General features: G+C 38.4%; 1 protein-coding gene across 1 annotated transcript in view; it reads right to left on the bottom strand.

Moving 5' to 3' along the window:
• Positions 1-21,292, bottom strand: part of LOC140948092 (sushi, von Willebrand factor type A, EGF and pentraxin domain-containing protein 1-like) — a 41,849-nt gene extending 20,557 nt beyond the window's left edge. The window contains exons 1-16 of the mRNA XM_073397318.1: positions 20,559-21,292; positions 18,682-18,843; positions 17,124-17,282; positions 14,944-15,120; positions 13,799-13,978; positions 12,919-13,107; positions 12,016-12,279; positions 10,204-10,446; positions 8,750-8,968; positions 6,557-6,786; positions 5,318-5,558; positions 4,209-4,373; positions 3,333-3,494; positions 2,599-2,760; positions 2,065-2,234; positions 110-289 (exon numbers count right to left, since the gene is read on the bottom strand). Of these exons, the coding sequence (XP_073253419.1) occupies positions 110-289; positions 2,065-2,234; positions 2,599-2,760; positions 3,333-3,494; positions 4,209-4,373; positions 5,318-5,558; positions 6,557-6,786; positions 8,750-8,968; positions 10,204-10,446; positions 12,016-12,279; positions 12,919-13,107; positions 13,799-13,978; positions 14,944-15,120; positions 17,124-17,282; positions 18,682-18,843; positions 20,559-21,240 (3,585 nt within the window). The 5' untranslated portion in view covers positions 21,241-21,292. The remainder of the gene's footprint in view (positions 1-109; positions 290-2,064; positions 2,235-2,598; positions 2,761-3,332; positions 3,495-4,208; positions 4,374-5,317; positions 5,559-6,556; positions 6,787-8,749; positions 8,969-10,203; positions 10,447-12,015; positions 12,280-12,918; positions 13,108-13,798; positions 13,979-14,943; positions 15,121-17,123; positions 17,283-18,681; positions 18,844-20,558) is intronic.
• Positions 21,293-21,845: the final 553 nt, after the last annotated feature.

Raw genomic sequence — 21,845 nt, 5'->3', positions numbered from 1 at the left:
AAATTAGATAAGTTGAGAGTTTTAACAGAATGTGGAATAGAATTTCAAATAGATACACCAATTCTAGTAAAAGACATTGTGCTAATTAAAGTTTGTTTCTCGTCCTCACATTTGATTGTTGCTCACAGAACGTCCCTTCGTATCCATCAGGGCATTCACAGTCGTTCCCTTCCGGTGTATTTACACAGGTAGAACCACTGGCACACTTGCCGCTGGAACATGTGCTCGATTTCACATCACAGTGCTGACCAGTGTAGTCTGCTGGACACAGGCAAACATACCCATTCACCTGGAAGGAAGCAAACAAAGATCGGCGACTCATCGACAAAATTGTGGATGAATGATCGCACAATCCATCCTAAAGAAAGGAACTTATAAAACTACGTTAGTGACGACAAAGGGAAAGGCAACGACAAAGTCATAAAAGCAATATTAATGGGCAAAAATCAACTTCAAATATCTTTCATGCTCTTGATAAGGGAATGCTCGCTTTTCGTCCAAACTGGCATTATCCTTTTAGCGACGTTTTCTTTTCTTGAAATATACTAGCTTTAGCGAGTCTCGGTGGTTCGTTTGGGCTTAGTGATCTTGTCTCCAAATAAAATCACGGTCTCTAAAATGAAACGTTGTCTCTGCATATGTTTTACAAAGCACATCAAATCTTCCGTTCGAAAAAGAAACCAGCATGCCTATTGGTTGATACATATTTTTTAAAATATTTTAAAATAGTTTTTGATGTCACCGGACAATAGCTTCTTTTGATTTTGAAATTGTAGATGTGATATGCAATTGAGTATATATATATTTTTTATCATACAGTGTCTCCAATTAGTGTGTAACACTAGAACGACTGACACTTGCCAACTTACTGACTTGCTTAAACGCTATGTTCCTTTGAGAGCTATTTTAAGTATTCCGGGCCTCTTTGTTAACTATTGTTTTTAAGCGGTTTGAATTTAGTATTTTTGTTTGTTTGGCTTGCCAGACGCGTGCTATATCGCACTCGTGTCATTTTCGCACGTTTACCGTAACACACTGCAAGAAACAAAGGCTACTGCGTGCAGGTTACATGACACTTAATTTTTTTCTTATTAAACATGCGCACGTATCTGTAAAATATTGACATGCAAACACTTTTCCCCTTCTTTCCTGTGAAGGAAAGCTGTAACGTTTTACTGCTGTAACACGGGAGGCCTGCAATAAAGAAGCTTCTGGCTTCTGCTTTCATAATATTTATGATATCACCGTTACGTAGCGAAACTCTTACATCTAGCGTAAGGTATGGTCAGAGTTAGATAAGTCTTTCAATACCGACTCGTCATTTCCATCGTTTAGTTTTAAAAAATTGCTCTTCCTATTAGGATTTTCCTACTAAAGAAGAGGAGACGAAGAGGTATCCTTTGATAATGTTTGATTTAGTATTAATTAACAATTAATGAATTAGGCTGAGTATCTTATGAAGAATTATCGAGATCGAGGAAGGTGTTATCCGTCGAGACCATAGGCCGAGGCGGATAACACCCTCCGAGATCTCCATAATTCTTCATATGATACGAAAGCCGAATTCAATAATTGTTTTATTATTCATTCAAAATATTTCCTAGTTTAAAAACATGGCTCAAACATGCTTACCTCCATCGATCCATCGATGTTAAGTTCATCTTCGATAGTGGCGTTTAGGGTTGTTCAGCTCCGCAAATATTCCCGAAATAGCAGATGTCGCCCTTCGAGTTGTCTTCTTGCTGTTCTTGCCATGTTTTTAGCTATTTTTCGCCTAGTTCTTACTCTTGAAACGAGTGAAATGTCCGCCATTTTTCAAGTTCACAACCAAAACAACTCAACCTCGTTCCCAGGTCTTCTCGGTTAACGGTGCATTAACCTGCAAGAACGCTGCATTTTTGACGTCATTTTCTCGCTAAACACAAGTCCTTGCAAATTTGGTCATCAGTAACTGGTTATGGTAAATCAAACGTGTGCTTTTAGCAAATCAGAATCCGGGAAATATTTTGAATGAATAATAAGATTATTTAATGAACACAGATATACCCGTTTGTCCCATTATACCTTGTCAACGCATGTTGCTCCCTTGGCGCACGGGCTCGCTACACATTCATCCTCTTCCACTTCACAGTTAGTTCCTGTAAAACCTGGCTGACACACGCATTTGTAGCCTTCAGCGACTTCAACACACGTAGCGTCATTGTTGCATGGATTCGAGGCGCAGTCTTGAATGTCTATAGATCAAACAAAGAAAAGTGCCGCATAAGTAACTGGGAAATTTCACATTGGTCAATTGCCCTGATGAATTAAAAAATCGGTCAGGGATGTACGCAGGCTTTCAAACAACAATTCACCTTTTAAATTAAAGAGGCTTTGGTCTTTTGCCATTTTTTAATGATTAGGTGCTGAGATGTAGATCATAGTATAACTTAAAATTGGGCGTCTCCTTCGTACGTTCGTTATTCATATCACACTAACTCGTCGGTGTATTTATCTGTTTCTATGGATCACGTACCCACAACTACTACATTACGAGCCGGCGATCACATCGATATATTGCTGGGTGGTGCGAGACAAGGCTGTGATACTTCCACTTACCGATACACTGGCTCGTCGAGGAAGCACCAGTTCCGTAGGTTGATTTGGGTGCTCCACAGAGAAGACATGAAGTTTGTTTGACCCCGGGTTGGTAGTATCCTTTGGCGCAAGGCAGACACGGTTCAACACCAGTCTGGGAGTATGTACCAGCAGCGCAAGGCACTAGAACATATAAACAAACAATATGTGACAATGTAAACAGTTTGAGAGAGGGAGTCATTTTTAGTTACTAACAGGATTGCGACACCTCGTTCACTTCACCGGCTGTAGTTCTATGTGCGGCTATTAAGGTTTGTGTCTCCCCATGTAAGTTAATCCAAGACAGTCTTTTGGATTCCTAATTTTACGCTGTGTATTCCGGGTTCCAGGTACTAAATTTCTTGGTATTTCACACGTTTCTATTGAAATATATGTAAACTTAAGGCCAGAAAGAATGTACAAAGGTATGAAAACCCGAAACTTATTAATAAGAAATAAGACAAAAAAAATTTCGATCTTGTATAAATGTTATTTGCTTAAGATTATATAGATTAAAATAACACACGTTAATATTTTGTTGGCCTCGCATAGTTTATTTGTGCACAAAACAAATCCTAAAAAACTGACGACATCATTCTATATCAGTACCCAATTTCTACATTACTTACTGGAGAAACCAACACTAATTTTCTTGTGAGTCTAGATAAGTGTTTAATCGATAAGGTGGTCTTGAACGACAATTAAAATACACTCACTTCCGCATTCACTGATCGATTTGGAGCCTGCTGCTAAGGTCACTGATGATCCAGGACAACTGTCGCACGTTGATTGACGTACAAGAGATTGATAATAATTGATGGGGCATGGAAAGCAGTTAGCCAGACCAGTGGGCGAGTACTCTCCAGGCTGACAGGCGGCTATTTAAACAAATAGAACGAATTATCCTATGTGAGACTTTTCTCACCAAACCATCCTATCCGAGAAAACTGCGAGGGTGATTTTCGGTTAGTGCTTCTAGCTCAAAAGACAGTGAGACAAAAGATAGTCAATTGTATTGCAGATACTTGGATGGTGCAGTGGTGAGAACAATGGTTCCTAAAAATGTAGCCCGGATGCGAATCGCGGGGACGACGCAATTGTGGATGTGGTTTATTGGCCTGGTTCTCGCCCATTTTTTTAGAGGTGTTTCTATGAGTACCCCGCTTACCCCCTGACATGGGAGGTGATAGAGGAAGAAACATTCTGTTGATGCTTCCATCAAACCAAGTTATATTATCATAAATTCTGCCCCAAAATATTTAATATTTTGTTAAGAAACATGGCCGTCTTGAATGATTGTTTCTTCCTTAAGCTCCTTTTACCATTTACCATGTGCAGCATTGCCGCGTATTGACAACAATATGCAGTTGCTGAAAATATATCCAATACAGTCAACTCTCTCTAAGACGGACACCTTTGGGACCGGCACTAGCTGTCCGTCTTAGAGAGATGTCCGTCTTATAGAGAGTCAAATAGAGGGAGTAAAGAAAGGCAGGGACCAACTCCAGGTGTCCGTTTTACACAGGTGTCTGTCTTATAGAGGTGTCCGTTAAGAGAGAGTCGACTGTATTGTGTTTTTTACTTTTTCGTACCTAAACATTGAGTTATGTTTTTACTTCCGTTGTTCAATGTATAAGTGCTTTCCGGACAAACGATACACTCTCCGAGTTGTCCGGTGGATGGATTGTATGTATCTAACGGGCAATTTGTGCAACTTCCGGCGTTAAAGTCAAAGTATGTTCCTGACGGGCAGTTCTCTAAGAGGGAATAAAGACAGAATCATTAATTCATTCATTCGCTCTTTTGTTCGTTAACGTTATGTATTTGTTATTGGGCTGCCTGAGGTCATTCAGTCGTAAATTCGGTTTCGTTGGTCGTGTCAATCAAAAACTAAAAATTGCTAAATATTAACCCCGATTTACCCGGAGGGAGTTGCCTTTTTCGTTTCCATTATAAAAGAAAATGTTGCATGGTAGCAAATTAAAGTGAACTTGCGCGGAGTCTAAAAGTTCTATTTTTGGCGTCCCAGTCTTCTTTACTGTGCTATCTTTTGAAAATTTTTAATTTTGAAAATGTAGTTTAAGAGAAACTTGACGTTCGATGACTTCATGCCATCATTATCAAAAAATAAGAAATTAATATGATTATAATGGCACAAAATTATCAAAGCTCCAAGTTTCTATTATATTGCTCATTGTTGTTTCAAAATGTAGAAATCATCCTTATTTTATTTCTATGAGCTTATTCAGGGAAAAATGGAAATCCTTAGGGGCATTCCTCTTCTTCCATTTCGGTAACCAGAATTCTTGGAATATGTCTGCGACATTATTTGTCAAGCCACGCTCTTTCCGACGTTTCTTGTTCTTATCGTCACGTTTTTTAGGATAATTATTTTTTTCTTAAATTCTTATATAATTATTTTTCTTAAATTCTTAAATAATTATTTTTTTCTTTAATTCATTAAAAAAGAGCGGCCGCGCTGAATAACATCAGAGTGCTATGCCCATTGATTTGTATTTAATTTTCTATTTGAGAAGAGTTTAGTAAAGTTTGTTTTGTTTCCTCATTAAAAAAAAAAAACAAAGCAGAAAAAACAAAAAATATATATCGTTCCAACCGATCTAGATCTTTTCCTGCAAATGTTAAATGCCCTGAATTAAAAAAGTGCCAACACTTAGAATAAGGCACATGGAGTACTTACGGCATTTCGTATCGTGGCCAAAAGCTTGGTTGAGACCATACACACTGCCATTTACGCACACACCGTAAGTAGGGGTTTCTGTGACATTGTTCAAAGTCATAGTTTCTGATCCAGCATTCATTGATTGCATTGACGGATCGGTTTTCGCATTGGTAACGTTCTGTTCTAGAGAGGTCTTCGCTTGATCAAAGTCATTGTTTTGAGTAATAACTTCCACATCAAGCTCGATTATAAGGACGGGCTATAAAATGAAAAAAAAGAAATATCATTATGTGGGCCAATGTTACGAAACTTTAGCCCCTTTTTCGCTGGTCTCTCAAGGAGAGTAGCCTGTCATTCATAATACAAATCCTCCCGTATTGTTACATTTGACTTATTTTGAAACTTTGAATAGCCGGCGAATTTTACTGCAGTAGCCTGCTCACTAATAACAACCCCGCCTAGTAAGTTTGCTGATACTATCAAGAACACTTGGTTACTTTTTCCGAGAAAATTTTTACTCTTTTTTCTCTCGTTTCATTTAAATGGTCTCAAGATAAGAAAAAAATATGTAGACTTCAGCCACTTTATTCAGAAGAAACGGGTACGTCCACGATGGGCGTATAGGACGCATAAAAGTGCATCTTAGGGACTACGTTTGCATTTTTTGTATTTCGATTTTAAAGTTTTTTGGCGGGAAGATGACGTGAATTTTTTTTGGTAAAGCTCAATTGGTTAAAGAGGTATTAAGCTTTGATTTTTGAATTTCCAGCCATTTTGTTACTATTTTTAGAAACATACGTACATTTCAAGATGCTTTATCTCCTAAAGCAATTGAGCTTTTCCAAAGATGTTTTCACATTTGTTTCTACACGTCACGCTCTTTCAAAATTATTTGTTTGTTTTGCCATAACTTGAAATTTAATGAGTTTTGCTGTGAATCTTGTGAGGTCATTTTCCCACCCTCATCCATTCAATCCTGAATCTCGGCCCAATTTTGCTTTTTAATCCCAAGTCCCGCGCCTTAAATAAGGGAGATCCCGGATCCTGAGAAACCTATTGGGGACGCTCAACTTAGCCTTAAGACCCCAGTTGTTCAAAACGTGGAAAACGCTATTCACTGGATAAATCACTATCCACTAGATAGCGCAATTGATTGCCTGTATACTTATCCACTGGATAGTAATTTATCCGGTGGATAGTGCTATCCAGCTTTTGAACAAATGGGGCAAGGACTCTATTATGCAGCTCACTACTCACCCGTGCAGCTCGACGCTTTCGTCTTTGCGTCTTTCCACATGTGATTTTAATGTTTTCAAGTGCGCATACTCCCTCACGTTGGCAATAGTTAGGATCGCCGCCTCCAAAAATCGCGTTTAATCCGTTCTGGAAATTAATCTTGGCTTGTTCTTGCACTGCAGGATCCGAGCAGTCTCCAACAAAATATTGCCATTCCATGCCCTTACGTGCAGCTCCAGGTACATATTCCTCTGCGGGAAATCAATAAACAACATCAGTCGAGAATATTCAAACAACTCAACATTAATCGATTTCGGCTCATCAGCGAAGAAAGATGCAGGACCACGTTTTGATGAGATCCTGCAGAAATTCGTCTGCCATGGCAACGTGACGTAACGACTTCTCCTCCCTATTCATTTTAAGGTGGCTCGTGAACAGCAGTAACTAACACTTCTCTTTTTTTTTGTCTGCTAGTTTATTACCTGAATGTTTATAGTCAAGCATGCCTGTCAGGATTTGAAAGTAACCTAACATTACTGAAAATGCTTTGATTTCAGGCAAGAATAGTCTTATTATGATCTCTTGTTTCAAGATAATAATATGACGTAAACCTCTACAAAATTGTAAACGGCTTAACGGGGTAAAAGCCTTTTTCATTAGATGTTTTAGCAAAAGTACGGGAACTAGAACAGCTTAGGCTAAGTCGGTCGATTTTTTCATGTGAATACTTTGCGAGCTTAATTCTGGAACTAAACGCATTTCGGTACAATGTGAACAATCCCTTAACCGATCGATTACTGATCAAGGCGAACAAATCTACAATGGACGGGGTAACTTAATTCACTTGGTAGGTTGTTGTATCGATGCTGAAACTTGAAAACTTTACCCTCGAACTGGCAAATATCCTAAGGGTTAGAGATGATTGCCAACGAGCAGCCTCGTGAAGACGCGAGGCTGCGAGGCGGCAGTATAATAAAGCGGTGCGCGAAAGTTCCAAGGCGGAATGAATCTCGAAGGGATGTAACATAAAGTGGTGTAAGGTAACGTTTATAACGTGAAACAGAGAAGAGAATATACAAGAAATATGCTATTTAAAATCAGTATTTCAAATTCTTTATGCAGTAGAACAGATTAGTTCATCATTTTCAAGGTAATTTTTGCTCATGCAATCGAATTGAGTTCAAAATATTTTACCCGAATACACTGCCTGTTTATTCGGCTAAGAAAAATGATAACGCTGCAAAAATTATTGTCGTTGAAGCAAAGTAATTCGGAAGGCATCATCGGCACACCATAAATCCCTTTTTTTCCTGAAAAGAGTAGACTTCCTAAGCGTTAAAAAGAGACCAAATATAAATCTGTTTGTTGAATATTCGCGGACTTATGGTTTTTCGAGCATTCTAAGTTCGCTTATAAAACCACTAAAATTTACGCAAAATGGCCTGTACGCAACTTCGCATAAAAACACCAACTTCATGCACTATCTCGAAAAATATGCCATGTAAAGTTGGGATTTCAAATAGAGCAGTTTAGTTCACATCTTTAAAGGTAATTTTCGCTTATGCAATCGAATTGAGTTCAAACTATTTTTCGTGAATAACGGTAATTCATGACGTTTCTAAACAAACTGAACAGCGCCGGCGTATCGGTAAAATCTTTGCTCTTTGGCACTCAGCGCTAGACTATAACTAGTATATAGCAATGAACCAAAAATCGACTCTGTAGGGGTAACACAATTACTGGCAACCCAGTAGTTCCTATTGTGCCCCACAAATAAGTACGGAAACAAATGATTGAAATAGACACAATAAATTTTGGAGGCAAATCAGTTGGCTATTTTACAAGCGTGACAGAGGAGTTTAAGTGCTTCGATACAGTTTTTGGGATACCATACCGATGTTTTTCAATCACTTGTAAGTTGATTTTATCCTTGTCCGATTGCTACAACATTTTCATCAGTGATTGATTATAAATTGAAGTTTGTCAAAATGCATATTTTAGTAAAATCGATATCACTATGACAACAACAAACAAAAAAACTTTGAAATCGATATAATCCGAATTTTGCCCGATCTAGCCTACGAACCGGCGAAAAATCGGCTTTACAACATTCACTGTTTTGACGTCATGCTAATTTTTCCAAATTAATGCCCACCATACATAACTCCATGACTGGTACATTTCAGTGTGAATATTGTCTAACCGGGTGTTTACCTGTGCAATCCGGCCAAGGCATTTCCCGTGAAACTGTTGGTCGGAAATCCCAGATGTACCAGTTACCACTTGCCTGGCAGATGTAGAAGGAAGCTGGGATTCGAGCAAATTCTTTTAGAGCGTTACACTGAGGAGTACAAGCTTCTCCACCCCACAGATCGGAATGCGCACAAGATATAAGTCCGTTAATTGGTGCATCGTATGGCTTGCAGTTGACAGCTGAATACATATAAAAAGGAATACTTTAGTTTTAAGTTCAAAAAGAAATATTAGGAAGGATCAAACTATTGGCTCGTAGTTATTGTAATGAATGGTGAGTCTTATGTTTGCAGCGGTTGATAACTACAGTACAACCCCGGTAACATGAACTCTGAAGGGACACGAAAAATAGTTCGAGTTAGCGGGGGTTCGAGTTATAGCGGTCGATCTAATCTTTACCTAATGATGTTATATATTGATAATTCGCTATCTTATATTTCAGCACTTCGATATACAGCAGAGCGCAAATTAAACTTATCTCATCAGAAATTGTAACACGTTTATGCATTTTTTCAGATAATACGGGGAAATGATTGTCAAATACGTGATCTGCACGTTGCAAAAATTGTGTTGTGTTAGTTTTAGGTGTTTTACCGATTGCACGACAAGAAAAGCTATAGGGATGGCAGTCGTGGTGAGTTGCAACAACGAGAATTCGAGTTATCGGAGTAAATTTCAGTGAAATGTTGATCAAAGGAAACGAAAATTAGTTCGAGTTAGCGGGGAATTCGAGTTATCAAGTTATCCTAATTAATAAAAGTGACCGTAAAGTAAGGTCAAATCCAAGGGAAATGGGACTTAATCCGGGGACTTAATTCGAGTTAGCGAGGAGTTCGAGTTACCGAGGTCCTACTGTATATGAAAGCGGGGGGGGGGGGGGGAGGGGGTACTCCCTTATAAGGGCTTAATGGGGACGTGCGGCCAGCCAGGGTTTTTTTTCTCGGGATTTTTGTCTTAAACAGGGTATCGAATTTATCATTTTTTGTCTTAATCAGGATATCGATTTATCAATTTTTGTATTAAACAGGATATCTTTTCTTGGACGATAAACAGCAAAATTTTTACAAGCTCTAATGTTAATTAATGTTGACTTAAACAGGGTATCAAAAATCGGAATTCTGTCTTAAACAGGGTAGGAAAATCAGCGATATTTGTCTTAAACAGGGTCAGGATATGAGGGGCCACGCGGCACCTCCCCACCTAGGGATATATCGAGTACCCCCCCCCTCCCCCTGGGTAGCTACAAAACAAGTATATCTTGATGGTTTCAACCCATGTAGAGGCTGACCAACCATTTCGTTTTCAAAACTGACCAAAACAAAAGAAGCTTCTGGAGCTTTAAAAAGGCTTTAGCAAATATTCTTCTTCTGTAAAAACGAAAAAGCGCAGTATAAATCCCAGCATCGTTTACTTACTCGAAACAACGATAATAAATGTGCAAGAGGCATTGTTTCCCACGTGATCGGTGGCATCGTACTTCACTTGATGTTGACCTGTTCTGAAGTCAGACCCGTTGATTGACTCGGTGAATATGGTGACTGCCTGGCCGGAGTTATCACTGTATGTTGGGGGATCCCAATAAACCTTAATGGTTGGCTGGCTGTTCTCTTTCTTAACTTCCTGGTTTTGTGGACAGTAAATTCTGGGAGGTTCATTATCTGAAGAAGAAATTAATAGATTGCAAGTTGACTTACCCTCTAACAGATTTTCAAAATTCAGTTTTTGTTGTTTGGAACGTTTGATATAATTCTTGGGAGACATGTTTGTTTGACATGAAGCAGAAATTTTGTCATTTCTCAAGCTCTACGGCAAGCAAGGACGGGTAATATTAGCTATACGCCACCTCCACATGTCTTATAACGCACCTTATTTCCCCCTAAAAAATTGTGCATAACCTTTGTTTTTCATTAGTCCTGGGTTTTACAGCCGTCCCAAGATAAATTGAAAGCAACGCTTTCGCAAAATTTTGGGGGGCAAATAAGGAGCATTATGGGAAATGCGGAAGTGCAAATGCTAATAAAATAAACTAGACACCCGTGACACAGCCGCTTTAAGAAGCAATGTGGGAGCAATTTAGGTTTCTGGGAAACTGCCCACCTACCCCTCCCCTAAGCCAAGAGTAACACTTACCTCTCGTTTAGGGCAAAATGTTGTTAGGGGAGGGGTACGTGGGCAGTTTCCCAGAAACCTAAATTGATCCGGAATGTGATGAATTGGTCTGAAGTAGTTTTTTAAAGAGGCCTGGGGCAACGGATTATGCTTGGACAATGGTTTGTTGGCTATAACTTTTGACAGGAGGAAGGATTTACTGATTTAAGACTTCCCGCTCACAAGCTACCACTGATCACTTTCCATCTCCAGAGTTACCGCTGATCATCCGGTTCCAGGGGCCCGTTTCTCGAAAGTCCCGATAATTAACGGGCCCGGTAAGCTGTCTCCGTTTACATTAAAGATCGAAGTTTCAATAGTTTTGCATCTAGCATGATAAAACTATCAGTTAGTGAAACAAAATGGAGTAGTTTCCTAGCCAGGACCCGCGCTCTTATTCTTTATATTTCGATATGAATATTTGATTTCTACGTCTGGAATAAATGCAATCGAAGTTTACAACAATATTTTTGACAGTGCTTTGGAAGATATAGAATTATAAATATGTATGTATTTATTGGAAAGTATGGACATTCATTTTTAAAAAAAGGGCTAAATATATTTAAGTCACACTCTTTGCTCTCTTTTCTTTAACCCGTGACCAATTCGTCTGAAAAATTCCAAGTAACATATCAAGCAACTTACTGAAAAGAAGGTTGATACAGTTTAAATTAGTAAGGTCTTTCTACGTCACATTTCTAGATTCAGCCTCGTCCTGTTTTGTTTTTAAACAATAAACCTTTTCTATTTAGGTAAAGCCAATCTTAATACGTAAAGCCGTTAACTTCTTTATGTAATCCATGGACTTAAGGCCATCTTTGCAGTCTCGCTGCATGAACAAGTTAGCCAAGTCTATTAGAAAAATTCATCCGAGCTGGAATTGGTAAAGTCGCATCATTGTGGAAAGGAAAATCGACACTATTAGTCTGAGGCAAATGTTTTGAGAGCATTTTTAATAGACAGTTTCTCGCTTTAGTAGAATCGATGATTACGGTCTCAAAATGAGGTCACGAACGTGGTTTCAAAATTAACACCCTACGACATGCAAGCATGATAACATAAATGTGAATTTTACTTACCAACGATAGTTACGGTAAAAATGCACGATGCTGAGTTGTTGCTTTTGTCTGTGGCCGTGTAGGTAATACGCGTTGTGCCTGTGGGGAAGTCGTAAGGGGAGGCGATATTGAGCGACTTAACAACAGTTGGTGTGGCTAATGGATCGTGCAATTCTGCGTTGTCACTGACCACTGGATCGCTCCAAGTTACTGTCCTTGTTGGACGCTCAGGGTCTGTTCCGTTATATATATCGGCAGGGCATGTTATTATAGGTGGTTGGTTATCTAAAAGAAAATATAATCACGGATAGATTAGATGACAGGCAATTTACTAAAGGCTTTTAAACTTAGCTACAGTTCATATTTCTATCATTCCGCATAAGCACATAACGACATTCCAGTCCTAGCAGTATGTATATAAATTCGAACCTAGTTTAGTGGCTTTAGCTCTCACTTGTTTCCTGTCGCGATATATACATCTAGCAGTCGAAAAACAGTCTTATGGTTATCAGTGCATTACTGTGTGTGCAAGTAATATAATATACCAGGCAAGGCCAGGATCCCCATTAAATTTGCCCTTTTTGGGCATAGACGGACCCAAAGGGAGTAATTGTGCGACGGCACATTCAAACAGTATCGGATTGTCGCTCATCATATTTCTGTTTTTGTTGGTCGTTTGTTAGTGGAGCGTGCTACCAGATTGCTTTCCCACCCACCAACCCTAGATTGTTCTGCATGACGGTGGCAGAAAAGTTTATTATTCTCATCGTTTGACAGGAGCCGATTGCTTGTTTGACTATCAGTTTTTCTTTACAATAAACTTCTCTCTGTACCAAAACACCAGTTTGCGTGTGATCGTTTAACTTTTAAGGGGCCTGTTGGGGAATTAGGCATTATTGTACACTACAAAAGAAAAAGCAGTACCATTGCAGGATGGAAACGTTCCTTGCCATGTGCCATCTGCGCCACAGGTCAAAGGACTATCTCCAGTCATGACATAACCAACAACACATCTCATAACGCATCCTCGTTGGTAGGGCTGTGGTGTCGTTACACAGTCGACGGGTTCTACTGTGCCAAATGCCAGTGAACGTAGGGCGGGGCACTGACGGGCTGCAAAATCAGCAAACGCAAACCATTAAACATGATACCTTGTGTAAGTGCCTTTTTTATGTTTGGAGGAGCTCTTCCCCTTTAGTTTTCACAGGATATGCATGTTTTCTTAATGATTCAAATCCGGATTCTTGAGTCCTTAACGATGTGTGCCCTTCTTAGCAAAAATATAAAAACTGATAAAAGAAATTCCGAGAGAAATAATTTAATTATATCTAAACCTGGATTTTAAGTTTTTATAGAACTAAAGATGCGCGTATGCAGTCCAAAAAGTGCTTATGACTAGGGTTTTTCTTGTGAAGAGGTCTCTCACATCTTTTTCGGTTACCGAGAATGGTGCTATCAAAATCAGACAGAGTTAATTTTTATATTTTTCTTTTCGTTGAATGTAACCAATCCACAAGATCCGAGGTTTAAATCAATATCTTGGTTGCTCCCAAGAAAGGTTTTTTTCCAAGAAGAATATCAGCAACCTGCTTTAGTTTAAAATCTTTTCTTATATTTAAGAAACCACTGTTAGGTTGAATAAGATGCCAAAATTCTCAATTTTTGAGCCTTCATAGCTGCTATATAAAGCAAGGAATGAACTTTGATTGTTATATATTACGTGACTGGTGGTCATCTGAGAAGTTTCGTAGCCACTAAACATAACTCGGTCGTGTACAAAAGACCTCAGTGCTATCTCAAATACCTTCACAAGTGGCTTGAGTTCCTGACCATTGACCATCGGCTTGACATGTTCTTACAGAGCTGCCCTTCCTTTCGTAGCCCACATCGCAAGTGAAAGTACACTGATCATTGTATTCGTACCCCTGCCCTGTGCATGTCTTAGTACCGTGGGCCTGCTGTGGCAACACTGCGCACGTAATGACTGCAACAAAGCATAAAACATATAAGAAACCTTTTAAGCTTGTTGAGATCGCTTTAAACGTTTTTCCCTTTAAAGCTTGCAAAACCGACCCGCTCGGGCGCCCCACACAAGGTAATCTAAGATTCTGGATTTCACGCTTTTCCTTAACCCTTTCACTGCCAGAGTGTTTGATAGAGTTTTGTAAGGTGACTCTAACTCTTGAGTCTGTGGACGAAATTCTATGATGTGACCATTCAAATGAACGTTCCCTTCATGTACTTACATATGGTGCTATTTGTTTCTCAAAATTTTAGAAAATGAAATTTGGAAATTTGGTCGAAATTTGCCTTGGCCACATTTGGTAGGGAAAGGGTTAATTTCCTGACCGGATTCCAGATTCCTTGTCAGTAAGAACTTGTAACACGGATTCCAATCGTTAGCGGGATTCCAGAATCCTTGCGCTCAATTCCACATTATTCAAAGCCCGGGATTTCAGATTCCACAAGCAAAAATTTCGGATTTTGGAATCCAGATTACCGGGAATCCAGATTACCTTGCATGGGGAAATGCCAAATGGGGCGAATTGCATGGAGCGAAATTTAGGGCAGTGGAGTGGTAAGGAGGTGCCGAATATGACGCTTCCTGATGAAACCAAACATGGTATCAGAGTCTCATGACACGATCGTTGATTCACCAAATCTGGGTAATTACAAGAGAACAAGGCAACCAGACCCTTAACACGATAAATAGAAACACTCTATATTACTTGTCCTCTCTTGATTAAAGTACATATTAAATTATTCGCCTTTCATGCTTGCTATTCTGCGGGCTGCAAAAAAAAACTAGAACCCACAAATTTCTAGTAAACGGTGTGAAGTGTGGAGAAAAAGAGTTCTAGAGTAATATCAAGTGTTCCGATGAAAGAATTGGCGAAAGTCAGGCTAAGCTAAGGAAAGGATTTTCGATCGAACGAAATCAATACTCACTCTCACACCGTGCTGGTGTACCGCTCCAAGCCTTGTTACTTTGACATGTTCGAGTGCTAGAACCTTCTAGATTGTAACCATCATTGCATTGGAATTCACAGACACTGGTAAAAATATTTCCACAGACAGCCCTGAAAGCGCCGTTTGCTGGAGCCGCTAGTTGTTCACACAGGACAGCTTTATTGCAAATAGAAAACCAGAGTTATGTCTTAAATTAAGAGCAATGAACAATATTAGTATGTGTTATACTATTAGTATAGGTAATAGCATGATTTGTAGTGATATTTGGCATAAATACCACGAGTGATATTTCGAATTTGTTACACGTAATTTCGCGAGCCGTTAGGCGAGTGAAATTTGTGACATTTTTGAAATATCAGGAGTGGTATTTATGCCAAATATCACTACAAATCATGCTATTATTTGTTTATACTACTACCAAATAATGGCAAGATTTGTACGTGATATTTGGCATAAATAACACTCGCGATGTTTCAAAATTGTTTCAAATTTCACTATAATTACGTATAACAATTTTGAAATATCACTCATGGCATTTATGCCAAATATCACTTCTAATCATGCTATTACCTATACAAATTAAGAGCAATGAACAATATTAGCATCTGTAATCATATGGTGAAAAGTGAAATTAGGGAATAATTTCAGGTGCATTTTGTCTAAATTCTAATAATATCATGGATGACAAATTACGCTAATTATTATACGCTGTACTCACTATCTGTCTTCTCATTGGCTAAGAGCCTACAGTTAATTTTGTAAATCAGCGCAACCTACAGATTAGTTAGGTATCTGCTAGCAGATAACTGACTAATCTGTAGGTTGTACTCGCAATGCATGGTTTCCAATAACAATATCAAATCACTTTCCTGGCGAAGGTTTGTTTGTCGTTATTTTCTTCAAAACAATGTATAATAAAACAATTATTACTTTCGGTTTTTGTGATATCCTAAATAATCAAGGTCTCTCACTTACCGAGACCTTGATTATTCTAGATATCAAAAAAACCTCATCCAATAATTGTTTACAATAGGCCACTTCCGAGTTCCAAAAATCCTCACTTTCAAAATGAGGCCAAGTGCACAACCTTCCCTGTGAAAATGAGTTTTATTTGTATGAGAATGAAAAATTTACAGTCACGCCTACAGTCACTACAGAATGATTTTTTTTTCATGTTCTAATTACAATCGATCTCAGAGAAAGAATCCCGTGCGTCGAAATACATTTTAAATTTCGGGTTTTTGGGAAATTTGTGCATAAGCCGCTGCTAGATCTAGGTTACTGATTTTTAACACGATATATACCCGTTCACCATGTGAATTACAAAGGTAAAACAGCGGGTGCCTTAGTTGAATTGATGAACGAACACATAAACAGGAAATGATCTCTTGTACCGGATCAAAAACTTGTGAGACAGACAGTAATAAACTGACCCAACACTCATTCATTCTAAAAATAAATAAATAAATAAATTTATTTATTAATAAATGAATGAATGAAATAAAAAAAAATACACTTATAAACACTAAACAAATTCCATTTTTTTGGTTTAGCGTAAACAATGGTTTATAAGCCCCCGAACTTGTTAGCCTCCCCCATCAAGTTTAGACCCATCAACCTGTAAACAAAAATAATACATCTGATTACAAGCCCGCTCCAAATGTACTCAAATGAAATTGATTTATTTTGACGTTTTTCAAAAAAGCGTATTTTTATCAGCAGTGCTATAGATTGATTCGAAGCACTTTCTATTCTGCTTATCTAACAATTATTCTTCGAGCCCTCATGGGTTCTGAGTCAATAGCCCATTCGGCCTTCCCCCTCATGGGCTATTGACTCAGAGGCAGAGGCCATGAGGGCGAGAGAAATAATTGTTTTTGTAAAATCCAACTAGTTGGTCAAAAAAATCGCAAGAAAACAACTTTAGCTAGCAAAACACGATTCAGCCGCCATTATTTTGGTTTTCAAAGCCGGCGCTTTCGCTACTAGTGGGCTATAACACATAGCCTAGTAGTAGCTCAACCAATCAGAACGTAGCATTGATAAAAGACCACTGGTTGGATTTTACTGAAAGGTTATATGCCCTCTGAAAACCCCTTACGAAGAAGTATAAACCCAGAGCTAACAAGTGGCAGTTAAAAGGTACATAAGTTAATTACGTGTGCAAGCGACGCCAGTTTTTGGATTCCCCTCGTATCCAGTCCAGCAATTGCACTCATCTATTAGAATGCTACCAGTATTAGCTGTGGTGGAATTCTCAGGACACGCAGTACACTGACTTGGAGTCGCCCACGTTTTGTACGTGCCGCGGATGCAGGCTAAGGAATAATTAAAACAAGAAAGGAGTTGAGATGAACATAATTTGTATACATTTGTGTTTTAACATCATATTCGCTTAAACGAAGACTTGACAACATCTAAATGCAAGTTTGCGGACCTCTCCGGAAATCAATTTAAGATTAATTTTAGACTTATAATTGGTCTAAAAATAACCTTGGTAAAATTCACTGATATCCCAAGGGCTGACTGGTTGTTTCCCTATCTCTCCAATTATTCTCTCTTGCATAAGGCAATGTTACACGGGACGATTCGCAACGACGACTTTTAGCCCAATACAGCGTTGCAATGTTGGAAGAATGTTGGAACCATTCGAATCAATGTCGCAACAATATCGCAACGCTGTGTTGCACTAAAAATCTTCGTTGCGAATCTTCTCGTGTAACATCACCTTTAAGGCCGATTTAGACGGCACGATCATTTGCTTACGACCATCGTGCTCGACCAACATACGTCATGACTTTCGACCATCCACACGCGCACAATTTTCACTTACGACAGCAATTCACACAACACGATCTGTCGTGAAGTCATGACGTATGCTAGTAGCGCGATATTCGTGAGCAAATGATGATGCCGTCTAAATCGGCCTTTATTAAACTAAGTCATACGCCTTTCTTACATTTAAGGAGGTATTCATGTAATCCAAGAGATCATAATAGGATCTCTTGTGTAATCCTATCTCAGAAAAATGTCTCTTCAGCTTTGTATGACAGTATACACTATTAAGGTGAGGTTACACGAGCGATTCGCAACGACGATTTTTAGCGCAACACAGCGTTGCAACATTGTTGCAACATTGTTTCGAATAGTTACAATAGTGTTCCAACATTGCAATGCTGTGTTGCGCTAAAAATTGCGAATCGTCCCGTGTAACATCACCTTTAGTGTAGAAGAAAATCGCACGTTACTTGTGTTTTTTTGGCATGCACCTGTTTTTTCATGTACTTGGTATTAAAGCGATTACAAAACGCGGGGTTTATCGGTTATTCACACACGGACAGGTGACCTTAGGCCCCGTTTATATTGAAAAAAAGTTGTCAACACTAGCGAGCGTTTATGTTAGAAAATAAGTGGACCTATTTGCTAAACCAAACCAAGTGTAATCCTTTTACCTGGGATTTTTTTCCATCTCAGCGTGGCCTCCCTACAACAATATTCTCTCCTGGCTGAGTGTTTTTTGTGACCTCCCTAGTATCTGAGAGACTTGCACAGGCCAAAGCTACAGCAAAAGTCATTAGAAAGACTCTTGGGACAAATTTGCATTTCTTACTTTTTTTGACTAAATAGCACATTAAGCAAATCTCCTTCCCCCAACCCCTCATACAAGGTTCTGACCATATATCCTCAATTTCTCTGGACTTGAATGCGATAACTTACGATAGCAATGTCCAGGGGTTCCGGCACCATAATACCCTTGTTTGCAGACGCACTGGTATATTCCACTGACGGTACCGCAGGCACAGAAAGCATTACTATCACAGCCATTGGCCGTAGTGCATTTGCTGCTCGTCACTTTCATAAAAATGTTATCGTGGGCATCTGAGAAAAGGAAAATAGGAAATACCAAAGTAAGATAAGGAAGAAAAAAAGTACAACTTTCTCTTTTTTTCTTGGGTCAAAAATTTGTGATTAGGAGGTTTAAGCAACGACATTTTTGAGCGACGCACGTCAACCGGAAGAAGATTTTTTTGCAATCTTGGGGCATGATGTCGACCACATTTTTGGGTAAATCGTCTGTATGAGAGAAAGAAAAAGTATCTGAGAATACAAAATTGGCAGCGTCATGTCTTATTGAAAGGGAAAAACTACTCACTTCCGGTTAACGTGCGTCGTTCAAAAAACGTCTTCGCTTTTAAAATTCTTTATTGGCTACCTAATAAACAAGGAAATAACTGAAGCCTGCATCAGAATTGCAGTGTTAATCACTATTTCTAAAAAAAATGTGTTTTTCACACAAAAGGGTAAAAAATATTGTTATACTACTTGTAGCAAAACCAAATTGCAACTTTTCAAAACTTGAAAAAAATCCCTTTAATTTAATCTCTCTACGTGCCACTCCGTAAACTTACAGACCCTGCGTGATTTTTGTTTTGTTTTTCTTTAGGAGCCACTTTTTCAGCCCTTTCTCAGTAGATTTGTTTGAACTTAAAACGATAACAGCTTTTCTTGTACCTTATGAGACATGAATCTGTCAATGCTTGATCTGCATTTTTTCAAACCGATTTAAAAGTCGGTTTGATGGAACTAAAAAGTCTTTAAAAGGTTGTTATAGTTATTTTGAGCTAGCCTGTGTACAGACGGCTATTTTGAGCCATTTTAAAAGACATTTATAGTTTGTTTACATCCATCTAGTACCACATTCTGTTATAGTTGTTTAGTCCCTTACTTCTTATCGAAAAATACTTAAAAAGCGTTTAATAATATACAATGTATTTTAAAGTATTAAGGAAGTCTATATAAAACACCAACACATCAAATAGAACAAAATGTTTAAGAAAGAAACTCTTAACATTGCTTAAAAAAATTGCTTAAAAAAGACCCTTAACCAAAATTATTTAACGCCAACATGATACAACTAGTAAACTACTATCGCATACAAAAACTAAATCGATTATAAAAATAATGATAGGAATAATAAAAAATGCTCTTTTTTGAGATAGAGTTATTTTTGGCGATAAAAGAAAGGTAAATGTGGTTAATTAGAACATGAATTCATATGCCTTTTAAACAGTAAAGATCTTTTTATGACACAGTTTCCAGGGTGCGTTTCAGTTTTTTTTCTTTTCAGTGCTTAACCGAGATGTATTCCTGAATCTTCCCTTGCTTACCGTATACCAATTACTGACAGAGGAATTCAGTTTAGGCCTCACCGTTTGGAGTGAATCCATTTTAGCATCCTCAAAGGCTTACTTTATTACAATTATTTGACGCGACAACCGATGCGTACGCAGACCTGTTCTTAGACAAATTTTACCTGTGTTGAAATAAAAAAAATTCGCCATTTTCAAAACATCGTTTTCTTTTGGTGGGCTGCTTTTCATTGAATTTCGACGAAAAAATCAACTGATTTTTTTGTTCTAACTGAACGCAATACCTTTCAAGGGTAGGTGTTTTATTGGTATAAATAAAATAAAATAAAATAAAATGGAACAAAATAATCTTGAATAAATAACCTGTAAAAGCTTGTAACGTTAGAAAAAGGGGAACACAGTATACGCCGAGTATTTTTAAAATGTATCAGTAACATTTCCTACCTCCTCTGATATACAATGCAAGTTCTCGGAAGTTGGTAAAAGATGCAAACTCGAGAACATGGTCATTGCTCGTCGCTAGTGCTTGCAACTGCCAATCACTATAACCATCTACACCTACTGCGAAGAGATCCACATTATAGTTATTCTTCAGTATGTTAGCATTATCCCTTGGGTCCCCATAATTCCAATAGCCGTCGGTGATCAACATAGCGACTGTGTGCACATTCAATCTTTTGTGGTTGTTGTTGATGGCGGTTTGCAGGAGGCTGGAGCTCGTGGAGAAGGCTTCTTTCATATTAGTTGCCCAGCCATAACGGTGGACAACATTGTACTGGAAGAAGGGCTTGAACTCGCACTTTTGATGTGTAAGTGATAACGGGTCGATATCAATGTAGTTGATATTAGTCTGAATATATCTGCCGAATGTTATTACCGCTACTCTCGTCGAGTAAGGAGCAACACTGAATTCATTGAGGAGATTCTCGACAAAAATTTTCTCTGACGCAAAGCCATAGTCGCTGACACTGCCAGATACATCCATTAAGAAGATTATGTCCGACTGACTGTTGTTGTATTTTGCCTTAAAATCACTAAGAATTTTTGCCTCATTTTCAAAAAGGCCACTTACACTTCTGCCAGCGAAGAAAACCGCAAAAACTACTGGGATCAACAAAGATCCCATCTTTTTTTCCGCTAAGAGAGGCTAAGTTGGTCTCAGCGGGTGAAATTAATAATGTAAGGTTCTCTCTTCGCTATATTTCTAATTACTCAGTGTGAGTAACTAATGACTAATTAATTCCGAGTTCAAGTTTGCACACCTGTTGAACTGATGATATCGAATGGGATGCAAAATCTACAAAATTTCTATCACGCCTTAACAACAGCTGTCTACCTGAGACTATTTCTCAGCTTCCACTGCCAAAAAAATGTGGCTTATATTTTTAAATCTAAAATAATCACAAAACGAAGGCCCTAATAAACAGGTATGGAACTAAAGGGCAGAGGAAACCTGAAAATGAGAGATATTCTTATTTTTCTAATATCCGCTATTAATGATGATTGGTTGATGATATTTTAAGGCGAAGTCTGACCATTTCTTTCAATAAATAATTTTACGAATTCATATTCCATCCTAATGAGCCTTATTGTGTTTGGTATTCACGTTTGGGAAAGACAAGAGTTACTCATATATGTAACACCGTATCTCAATTCGTTTCACGGTTTTTTTAATTAGTTTACTGAGCTGTTCACCTGTGTAACCAGTAATCAGTTTTGAGATGGTAACCA

The sequence above is a fragment of the Porites lutea genome, chromosome 9 (assembly GCF_958299795.1).
Source record: "Porites lutea chromosome 9, jaPorLute2.1, whole genome shotgun sequence".
Classification (NCBI taxonomy): Eukaryota; Metazoa; Cnidaria; class Anthozoa; order Scleractinia; family Poritidae; genus Porites; species Porites lutea.
Note: the sequence above shows the minus strand (reverse complement) of the source record. Positions and strands in the feature narration are given on the sequence as shown.